Below are 11,786 nucleotides of genomic sequence, written 5' to 3' on the forward strand. Positions count from 1 at the left end.
TCATGGTACATTGTGTTACGTGTTGCACTGCCAACTGAAAGGTCAGCAGTTCAAATCCACCATTGGCTCCAGAGGAGTAAGATAGGCAGTCTCCTCCCACAAAGATTTACAGCCTCAGAAACCTGATAGAGGGTTGACACGAGCCACAATCAAGGCAGTGAGTTGTGGTGTTTTTTGGGTTTTTGTTTTTTAAAGAGCATAATGCTCAAGGTCAACTGTTTTAACTAGTTAAGCTAAATTATTTTTTTGCAGTAGGTATTTTTTGGTTTAAATTTTAAAGATGATTTCAGGCAACAGTTCCAGGGGTTTATCCAACCTCTTTGGCTTCAGAAAGTTTAGAGTTTGGGAGAATTTGTACTTCTTTTCTGCTTTTCCCCTCTTTTGATCTTTCTTCTATGAGCACCTTACTCAAAATGTTCACTAATGGACTGTTGTTAGAAGCTGTCAAGGCGATTACAATTCTTAGCAACCCTACAAATAACAGATTCGAATCCAGCCTTATCCTGCACCATCTTCATGATCGATTCCATGTTTGCACCTGTTGCTACGGTGACTGTGTCAATCCATCTTGAGGGTCTCTCTTTCACTAACCCATCCCTTTCCCCAGTACGTGTTGTTACTGTTGAGCCAAAGCCAACTCATAGCTGACCCTCTAGCAGGTTTTCAGAGGCTGCAAATCACACAGATTGGAAGAAGTGGCACCCACTTCCTAAACAACATGCCTCTGGAAACTCTATGAACTCTGAGAAACGATGATAGTTATAGAAAGGCTTCAGGTCTTTTGTTCATAAGGCCGCTATGAGTCATGCTTGATTCGAAGACAATCAATAACAACAACAAATCACATAGGCGACTGCCCACCTCTGTCCCTTGGAGCAGCTGGTGGATTCAGCTGTGTGCCTTTGGGTTGACAGGGCAGCTCTTCCCACTAGGCCACCAGAGCTCCCTCTCCCAGAATGTAAGGAGGCACCATCCAATTCTTCTGGTTTCATGGCAAAGGAGGGAGCTATTCTCAGAGGCAGGCAGTCTCACCTTCCACCCCCTCCTCATATTCCTGACACCACTTCCTCTGTGGTTCTAGGTGAACTGGCACCATTTGTGCCTTGAATTGCCACTTGCAAGACTGTAAGACCTCAAGCAATGAACTGTGCAATCAGGAGGTAGAAGACGTTAGGCCATCTAACTGGGATGTCTTGCCTGACTTATTTTTGTAACAGTGGGGAAAAACATCTGTCTGACAAATATCTATGAGGTTTTTCTCACTTTCACCTTTTCTAAAAATTCTCAACTGTTGAGGTGAAAACAGTAAGTAATCTTGGCCGCTACGATGGAGGACTCCTCTGACCTAGTATGGTGGGTATTTTTTTACCTGTGGAAGCCCCACATGTCCAATGTCAATGTTATTCTTTCATTTTACAGATTCTAAAACCTAAACTCAAAGTGGTTTAGTGCCTTGTTCAAGGCTGCATGCCCAGTACGGATGGAACTTATGCTTCTTGGGCTTTCTGGCTTCCTCTACACCACACATTCTTTTGCTGCTTTCCAAGAATAGCCAGAACCGATAGGGAGGAGGAGGATGGAAGTGGGGTGGAGGTAAGGGTGGGCTAGGCATTTACATCTCCTGTTTTTTGCAGTGGAACTGATAGGATTGGGAAGAAGGGGAAAAAAAAAGGACCTACTTTCTGGAATTTTCTTTGTTCATTCAGCTGCAATGACCAGTTACCTAATCTGGGGGATTTTTTGGGCCTGATTTTATTTTAAATTTTTTGGCCACAGATGGGCTGCCTATGTACCCAGAATAACAGCCCCTGAGTATATTCTGAAAGGAATCTGGTCTCAATGCAAAGTTGAGGTAGTCTCTGATTATTTTTTTCTTTTTTAAATATTTAATTATAATTTACATAAAAGCATAGAGAACAATGGTGTTTCCACCACCCAACTGTAATCATTATCAGTACACAGCCAAGCTAGTTTCCTCCTCATTCTTAACCACTCTCTTTTCCCAATCACACCTATGGTGTGAGTTGGTTCTAAACTCTGGTGAGCCCATGGGTTGTTTACGGGACAGCCCTGTTCTGTGGAATTTTCCCAGCTATACTTTTCACGGAGGCGACTCTGGTCCTCCACTACCTAAAAACCTACATTAGCTGACACTGGGTTAGTTCCAACTTATGTCAACTCCCATGTGTATCAGAGCAGAACTGTGCTCCATGGGGTTTTCTGGAAGGGAGCTCTTGTGGCCACGTGGGGGGTTCAAATTCACATGCTACTCTGCAGAAGAAAGATGGGCACTTACTCCCTGTGAATTACAGCCTTTGAAAACCAACTGGAAGGTATGCTCTGACTCCGCTTCAACTGTATGGCAATTGTGATTTTGTTGTTGATGATTTTGGAAGATGCTCTCCAGGCTGTTCTGCCAAGGTGCCCCTGGGTAACCCTGAACTGTCAACCTTTAACCATTAGCACAGTTGCACTATCTAGGGACTTCTTCCACTCTGATTATTCTGAAGCAAGTCTCACCATTTTCAGTGGCAGCATAAACCAAGAAGTTAAGGCCTCTCCCCAGACCTCTGCCACCCTGCAAAGTGGAAATCTCTCTGAAGTGCGTGAAAGGTACCGAGATGAACATCTGATCTTTAGTGAAAGCTTCACGCTGGAGACAGTCGGGGATGCCGTTTTCAAAGTAATTAATGATTAGATAAAAAAGAACGTGCACAAATTCTACTAGGTCACTGCTTTATAAAGTTAAGGGTCAGGGGATGTGTGCGTCTTTGGGACTCTGCATTTATTTTTATTCTGATTTGTCAAATGATGAGACTGAAGGCCCGACCTGTGTCTGTCCAGCCTTAGAATCTATTATTTGGGGTTGGTTTTGGTTTTTTAAAATTTTTTAAAATTGTGATTTTAATGAAAGTTTACAGAAAAGTTGGTTTTCTTTTTTTTTAAAAAGTTGGTTTTCATTCATTAATTGTTGCACGTTTCCTCCCTACCCACCTAGTTTAAAAAAATCATTCACTGTTGCATAATTTCCTCCCTCTCCCCCCATCCCTCTCCCCGTCTACTTTGCTATGCACCTCTTATTCTGGACTTCTGTCTAATCTATTGTTTTATGCATAGATTCTCAGTACTTTCGTTCAGAATAGACACAAGGGCACTCAGGGGCTCTTGTCAATGGGTTTACAAATAGCAGGAACTTTCAAAAAGCCCGTTTCTCCCACTTTAATGAAGTCATTTCATTTCCCTTTTTTAGCATCAGTACAACTTATCCTGCCTCTTCTCATGGAGGTGCCAGCTCTACCTGGCAGAGAGGGGTGGGAGGCGTGGTCATTCAAGCAGGAATACTATCTGTTGAGGACAAAGATTCACGGGTGAATGCAGAGGGCTCCGGAGGCTTGGGGATCCCCACAGAGATGGGTGTAGTCCTCTCGGGAATGAGAGACGGAGAGCTGTGGTCAGAGGGGGAATTTTGCAGTGTGGCTTCTCAGAGGTGGAACTATTCTGAGTGACTCGGAGGGTTGAGATGGCCACAGCTGTGCACAACTACTGGAACACAGTGTGTGCCTCAGGTGTTTTGTGTGCTCAACCTCCTGCATGTGGTTTTTTAACAACCCTGTGAAGTAGCTAACTACCTCTGGTGTAATTGTGGGTTACGTGTTGAACAGCAAACTGAAAAGACTGGATGTTCAAATCCAGTCTGCTCTGCAGAAAACTGGGCTGTCTGCTTCTGTGAAGATTTATAACCTTGGAAACTGATGGAAGAACTGCTATGAGCTGGAATGGACTCAATGGTAGTGAGTTTAGCTTTTGGTCTTAGTATGAAGAGGCTTGCTGGCGGCCTAGAGAAGGCCTTGAAGCTACTCAGAGGTTGGAGTCAGGGTTTGAACCCTGGAGATGCATGCGCACAGCTTGGAACTACTGAGCTACTGTACTGTTTTACCTCATGAGGGAAGACCGGATAAGGTGTGAGACAATGGAGTTGGAAATCAGTGGCCTTGGAAAGTGGAGGGGACTCTAAATGTGTGTGTATGTGGGTATGTAGAACACTGAGGTCCCTGGGGCAGGAAAGATGTCATGAAGAAGTGGAGGTGATTCTGGGTAGGCAGTGTTAATGAGTGTGCGTGTAATAGCACGTCCCTGGGTGGGAAGGATTACATTGTGAAGTGGAGGTGGTTCTTAGTGTACCCAAAAATATGTCTATGTGTGTATGTATATGTGTATGTGTGTGTGTCCACAGATGGATGGGGCTTAGCCATGGCCTCCAGATGGTCCCACTGTTCTAAGGCCACATGAGCATGACACTGGGACATAGGCTGGGCTAATCCTAGATGTTAACAGAACTGGAGGTGGAAGATTGCTGAAGTGGTATTAAAGGGGAATGCAGCAATGATTTCAAGAACAGGCAGACCTTTGAAGGAATCCTTGTCTACCTGCTTTGGACTTTGTTTGAATAATAACATCTTCTCTAAGTTCCTGGGTGGTGTAAATGGGTTAATGTGCTTGGCTGCTAACCAGAAGGTTCAAGTCCACTCTGAAGAATCTCAGAAGAAAGGCCTGGCATCTCTTCTGAAATGATCAGCCGTCAAAACCCGTCCGGAACACACAGCTGCTCTAACAAATGTGGGGTTTCCATGAAGCAGAATCAGCTTGTTGGCAACTGCAACCACCACCACCACGATGACGCCAAAACCAAGGAAACAGTGCTAACCTTAATTAACCCAGCTGCTACAGGGAACCTTCCAGCAACTGACTTTTTTTTTATTTTAGGAAAATGAAAAAGGAGTGGGGTGGGGGGCAAGGATTTGTTCAAACAAAATTAACTTCCATGTTTTATCTTGGGGACCAGTGTGCATGTGGGCCCTTCTCTACACCTTTCTATCTGTATAGTTGTATGTTCTTCTATTAAGACCCATGTTTCCCATGAGCCTAACTGACCTGATTACACGGTTTGAGTCAACAAATATCTACTGAATCTTAAATGCTACATAATATTCAAAATCATAAAGTGGCATAGTACATTAAATATGCTGCACTAACCAGAAGGTTGGTGGTTTGAATCCACCAGCTGCTCCTCAGAGAAAAACGGCCAACCTCCTTCCTGTTAGATTCCAGTTCGTTTAGAAACCCAGTGGTGTCACCATGAGTGGGCTGGATTTGGCTGATGTAATGGTTAAGCATCTACAGTGTTACTACGAGTCGGATGCCACAAAAGAACTATAATAACTGGGATGCAAGGATTCCTGGTTTCACAAAGGCTTGGGTGATTCAAACTCACCAGTGGCTTCAGAGGAGAAAAAACGTGGCAATCTACGCCTAGAAAGCCTAGAAAACCCTACGCAGCAGTTTTACTCATCATATAGTCACTACAAGTTGGAATTAACTCAACAGCACACAACATTAACTATAAAATCCAGGATATAAAAGTACCTTAAACATGGTCTTTGTCTCTAAAGAATTTTCAGTATCTGGGAGAGGTTTCATTTATCTTTAGGATGATGGTGCCAAGCTGAAGTAGGACATTTTCAATATGTTTTAGGCCACAAGGGTATTCAAGGTTAACTCCCTGTTCGCCCAAGAGTCCCATCTTTTTGAACAGCCCATGTTTTGAAGTTTCATGTGATCACATCTAGTCCTTAAGAACTGGGTATGCTTCCCAGGACTGCGTTTTATGCAGGTCATGCAGGTTACAAGGACAGTTGTGTCTGAAAGGCATAGGTAAGAGTGGTTCTAGAAAACAGATGATGTTCTGGCAGCTCCTCCTCCCCCTTTAAAGGATCTCTGGAAGTGTGCAGCATATTGGTCTGCTAATTAATAGGTCAGCAATATGAATCCATCCGCTGCTCCTTAGGAGACAGGTGGGTAGTTGCCTTTCATAAAGATTTGCAGCCTTGGTAACCGAGTGGAGCGTGGCTTTGAGGCAGATGTGACTTGATGGTAGTGGGTTTGATTTCCTACCTTAAGGAGCTCTGACTATGACATCTGTCCACTAATGAAAGGGCTACAGTGCAGACCCCCAGGTCTTCTGAGGTGGGACCATGTGGCAGTCTTCTTTAAAGATCAAAGACCTTGGAAACCCTGTGGGACAGTCTAGTCTGTCCTTCAGGGCCACTACGAGTTGGAGTCAGTTAGACAGCAGAGGGTGGAGTTGGTTTGGTTTTTTTCAGCCTTTGCAGCATCAAAAATAAATGCTAAGAAGTCACCAAAAGGCCTGCTTTTGAATCTTAATTAACATTCCCTTAGAGTCCAATATCCTATAATTTTATAGGACTTCACAGTTTTCTTGGGATGAACACTTAGCTGCTAAATGAAAGGTAGGGTTTAAGTTCCCTCAGAGGCACACTGGAAGAAGGCCTGGTAATCCATTCCTGAAAAATCGGCCACTGAAAAACCGGGGAAGCCCAGCTTGACTTCGACATTTATGGGGTCGTGATGAGTAAGAGCTGATGTGGTAAGTGATTTGGTTTCCAGGCTTGTTTATTTCCAAGGTTTTAACAGTTTTGTGAACTCCTGCCTCCTACGATTCTGCCATCTCTCTCCCTTAAAACACCATCCTGTCCTCACTTTAAGAAGTCCACAGGATTTTGTAACTACTCCAGAAACTACAGGCTGGTAGCTTGTGAGACTGTGTTAAAAGAAAAAAAAAAATCCAGGCTGCAATGAACACCTTTCAATTCATAGTCGTAATTTAAAAATCCTATTTCCCATTACAAGTCTGGATTTCTTTCTTGTTAAAATATCAGACCTGAGCATGTGTTCTCACAGTTGCCAGGGGCCTGAATGGAAGTCTTGGCCGCTCTCTTTCTCTTCCGTAAAATGAAGGGAGGCTTGAATCACCATCCATGGTTGCTTCCTTCGTTGATGTTCCTTCATCTATGCTGTGTCAGGACTGAGATATCAAGAGACAAAAGTCACGGGTGTCTTTACTTGGTCCATGGCATTCACTGCCTAGTTCTCCAAAGGTGTGTTATCAGTTGTAAACAGATCAGTGACATGTTCTTGATTTACCCTTTTTTGCTCTTGCCTCCCTGCCACATTACGGAAGTAAGTGATGGACATAGGGTGGACGTGTTCCCCTCTGCATACACTCTTCCTTCTGGGCAGGTCTGTGTCCCCTAGAGTGAATTTCTGCCCTCAATGTGGAACATTTGGGATGAGCTTGCGCCCTCCCTGGTATGGCACGGTCATTTCCCTGCATCAAGGAACCTGCCTTCCCCACTGACATGGGACTCTGCTCACTCACTAGCAGAATACCCCAACCTTTATCTTTAGGGAACTGGCTGTTACTGCTGTTTGGTGCCAAAGCAATGATACTGTCACATTTAGTGTCAAATGGTGATGTGATATTGTCACTTTTCGTTTCAAAGGTGACTGTGTTTCAAAAGATGGCAAGTGATATTTGGAATCCAATTGGGGGAAAGTACTGGATTCTCTGAGGGAGAGATTCTGGGTTATTACTAGTGTGATAAAGACTCCTGGGGACTGTTAATGGACTAAAGGTCCGCAGAGCCGCAGCCTGGTGGAGTTTCAGTTTGGAGTGCACTCCAAGTGTCCTCCACTGCTTGCATGAGCCGTGAAAAAGTCTGGAAAATTCCACTGAGCGGTTAAAAAGTAGGAGACAGTGGGGGGAGGGGGACCACAAGGAGTGCTGTTGCGGCTTCCGGAGTGAAGGGTTTTCTGTTTCCAGGCACCCCCTGGCCACCTTTTTCCACTTGTTCTTCCGAGTCAGTGCCATTGTTACCTACATATGCTGTGACTGGTTCAGCAAGAGTTTTGTGGGCTGCTTTGTCACTGTGCTGCTCCTTCTGTCCTTGGACTTCTGGTCCGTGAAGGTAAGATGCCGTCTCACCTGGGACACCTTTGTTCCCAAGAATGTTGCTTTGCTTCTGGAGGGTGACTGTGTCTTTACAAGGGATAAACAATGTGCGACCAAGAGAACTCTGGTTTAGACTGCTGATACATATTTAAGAATACTCAATCAGCTTCTAGTAAAATTAGCAGGGGGGAAAAATGACATTGCTCAGTTTGTAATAGGTGCCCTGGTGGTGTAGTGGGTTACATGTGGAGCTGCTAACTAGAAGGTAGGAAGTTCGAATCCACTAGTCACTCCTTTCTCAGTATTCACAACTTCAGAGACCTGAGGGAGGGTCACCATGAATCATAACTGACTAAAAGGTAGTAAAGAATGGTTCTGGTAGTGTGTTGGGAATTAACTGTCATGGCTTCAGGTATGTAACATAATGAGTATGGCAACTGCATATAGCTTTGGCTTTGCTTTTTTTAAAAAAAATACTTAAATGAATATTTAAAGCATGTTGTTGTGTATGACTGAGTCGGAACTGCCTCAGCTCACCCTCCAGTGGCAGTAATTCTCAGGAGAGGAGACTGCCCCTCATCCTCTCACAGACCATCTGGTGGATTTGAACCATGGGCTTTTGGGTTGGCAGTGTAACTCCTTACCACCAATATTTGACATATAAATTACATATACATGTATCTATCTATCCATCCATCCTGAGGTGGCACTTAAGCACATAATTACTAATTGAAAAGTGAGCAGTTCAAACCCACCCAGAGGACCCTAGAAGAACAACTTGGTGATCTGCTTCCTAATGGTCAGACCTGAAACCCCTACTGAACACAGCTCTTTCCTGACACACAAGCAGTTGCCAGGAGACAAGACTAATGGCAACTAGTTTATTTATTATATAGCATATAAACAAAATGTTGGGGCTGTCACTTTTTTTTGGGGGGGGCTGTCACTTTTTAAAGTTGTTGTTGTTGATTGCCTTCGAGTCAAGCACGACTCATAGCGACCCTATGAACAAAAGGCCTGAAGCCCCTCTACAACTATCGACATTTATCAGAGTTTCCAGAGGCATATTTGTTTAGGAAGTGAATGCCACTCCTACTGCCTCCTGACAAGAAGCTGCAGGCACACGGTTCGAATCCACCAGCTGCTCTGCGGGAGAGGGAAGAGCAGTCTCCTCCCCTGTGATTAACTGTCTCTGAAAACCCACCGGAGGGTCAGCTATGGGGCGGTTCAGACCTGACAGTACACAACAATAGCAGTAATTTTTCAAGTAAGCGTAATTAAAAATCAAAAGCATAGAAAACGGATTCTACAAAATCATTACCATTCAACCCTCTTTTCTTCTTGCCCTAGTGGCCTAGTAGGTAAAGAGTTATGCGGTCAACTCAAAGGGTGCCAGTTCAAAGCCACCAGATGCTCCCTGAGAAAAAGATGGGCAATCCCCTCATGTAATTTATGGGCTCTGAAAACCTGCTGGAGGGTCAGTATAAGTTGCTTCATTCAAGGGCACCACCCCTGTTAAAAGCTTAATATTCACTGAGTTTCGTTTTGGTCATTCAGTAAGATGCTGCTGTCTATTAGGACGTACTCCCAATGTCACACTGAGGTTCCCAGTCACTGTCCCTTTTTCTCAGAATGTGACCGGAAGACTTATGGTGGGCCTTCGATGGTGGAATCAGATCGATGAAGATGGGAAAAGTCACTGGATGTTTGAAGCCAGAAAGGTACCTTCCGTCAAGAGTTGGGCTACCTAGTGCCGGCAGTGTGGGGAACGTGGCTGTGGAAAGGCTCGGTGGGTCTCCTGCCGACAGGAGCACCCTGCCGTGGGCGCGCTGGGAGGCGCATATGCAGAGAAAGCTCGCGTCCAATAAACCCAGGCGATGGCCCACTGCTTCTGGAACCATTTTCAACTTGTATTGAAAATTTAATTACTTTCTCACAACAGATCTCTTCTAATAATATTGCTGCCACAGAAGCTGAAGCTCGGATCTTCTGGCTTGGCCTCATCATTTGCCCGATGATCTGGATTGTTTTCTTTTTTAGCACCTTATTTTCCTTGAAGCTGAAGTGGCTGGTAAGACACCACCTTGAAGAGTGTGGGGGTGTGTATGCGTGTGTGTGTGTGCATTTTATTCTTCTTGTTGAGAACAGGAACCTTTGTCAGCTCAGCAGTTGCTAGAAGGGCAATTCAGTGACATCGAATCTTCGAGTTATGTAACCATTCTAACTTTCTTTTCTGAGTTGTTCCTCCGCAGTTAATGTAATCTCACTGCCTCTTTAGTTTACTATTTAATCTTTCCGGTTTGCTTCCATGTAGATAGGTCTTAAATGAGCATCATGCTCAAGGCAGACAGGGTTTACAGTTGTTTACTTGTAAACTGGTGGTTTTATGATGACTTAAGGGTGCATTTTTGGTTTAAGGTGTAAAGCTTGTCTCAGGGCTGTTTTCAGGGGTTCACCCAGCTTCTATGACTCCATGCCAACTCTAGATTCCATGAGAACTTAAATTCTGTTCTGCATCTTCCCTCTTTTGATTAGGAACCTTCTGTACAGTCTTTGATCAAAATGATACCACCCGTTTCTTTGACAGATCTGTGAATAAAACCAGTGTTGGCAGGAATTTATCATTGTTTTAAAACTTTTCTTGAGGGGTGGTGGTTACCATTATCTAATTCACATACTATACAACTCATCCATTTAAAGTGTGCAATTCCATAGTTTTTAGTATATTCAGAACTGTGCAACAGAAGTTGTCAAGCTCAAGACATTTAAACCACCTCAGAAAGAAATTCCATACCCGTCAGCAATCCCTGTCCATTCCTCCCTTCCTCCAGCCCTTGACAACCACGAATCTACTGTCTCTCAGTCTGTCTATACTGTTATTTGGAGCTGGCTGGTAGGTTCTGACTCATAGTGATTCTGTGTACAGAAAACCAAACCATGCCCAGCTCTGTGCCACCCTCACAGTTGTCCCTACGTTTGAGCCCACGATAGTTTAAGTGTCAGGTCAACTCATCGAGGGGCTTCCTTTTTTCCACTGACCTCCTTCTCTACCACATATGATGTCCTCCTCTAGGGACTGGTCCTTCCTGAGAGCAGGCTGTGTATGTGAGATGGAGTCTTGCCTGGCTGGGGAAGAACATCTCAGTGAGTGCTCTTAGAAAGTCACTCCTCGGCTTTGTCTGGTGCAGGCCCTGGTGATCGCTGGGATTTCTCTCCAAGCCGCTAACCTGTATGGCTACATCCTTTGTAAGATGGGAGGTGACAGTGACATCAGCAAAGTCACATCCAGCTTTCTGTCCCAGACAGTGTTCCAGACGGTGAGTTACGAGTCCAGCTCCGGAGCCCATCATGCTAGACTCCCAACTAACCTAGGCCCACTGGCAACTGGTTTTTCATGCTCTCCACCTCAGCCTGGCTTCTGCTGATACTTTTCAGGTATTTTTAAAGGTATCAAATCAAGGGGGGGAAAATCCACAAGTTTTTTTTTTATTTTGTTTTTCCATCAAGACCGCCTTTAGCAAATATTTCTGGATGTGAGGAACGAGTCTATAAACTTTCAGCTAGGCTAATGCTGAGGCTGGCTGTGGGCTCCCACCTCTGACCAGTGGTGCTACTTTGGACTGAGGCACTTGTGACCCACTCAGCAGGACACTGCAGGTCTGCTCTGCACCACAATGCCGCAGAATCCGCGTGCTGCCAGTCAGCACAGGAACATGGTGACTTTTCCTCCTGCAGGCCTGTCCAGGTGACCTCCCAAAGCCTGACCTTGAGGGGCTGGAGATCCACAAGCATTAGGTAAGACGGGGATCAGGGCAGGGCCTGTTCAGGGGAGCTTGGGAGGTTGATGTCCCTGAACCAAGGTGGGCCTCCTGTTTCCTGAGGCGGCAGGAATCGCAGCCAGGTCCAGGGACTCCACAGCTCGGGCCCTGTGGCTCTGCAGCCTCATCACCCACTGAGGAGGGAAGTGTCTTCCTCC

General features: G+C 45.0%; 1 protein-coding gene across 1 annotated transcript in view; it reads left to right on the forward strand.

The window, feature by feature from the left end:
• TVP23A (trans-golgi network vesicle protein 23 homolog A (S. cerevisiae)) overlaps window positions 1–11,605 on the forward strand; it is a 34,335-nt gene extending 22,730 nt beyond the window's left edge. Inside the window, exons 3-7 of the mRNA XM_006895233.1 lie at window positions 7,682–7,826; window positions 9,442–9,531; window positions 9,753–9,881; window positions 10,999–11,127; window positions 11,546–11,605. Of these exons, the coding sequence (XP_006895295.1) occupies window positions 7,682–7,826; window positions 9,442–9,531; window positions 9,753–9,881; window positions 10,999–11,127; window positions 11,546–11,605 (553 nt within the window). The remainder of the gene's footprint in view (window positions 1–7,681; window positions 7,827–9,441; window positions 9,532–9,752; window positions 9,882–10,998; window positions 11,128–11,545) is intronic.
• Window positions 11,606–11,786: the final 181 nt, after the last annotated feature.

This window comes from Elephantulus edwardii, unplaced genomic scaffold (assembly GCF_000299155.1).
Source record: "Elephantulus edwardii isolate Elephantulus edwardi_28Jun2011 unplaced genomic scaffold, EleEdw1.0 scaffold00162, whole genome shotgun sequence".
NCBI lineage: Eukaryota > Metazoa > Chordata > Mammalia > Macroscelidea > Macroscelididae > Elephantulus > Elephantulus edwardii.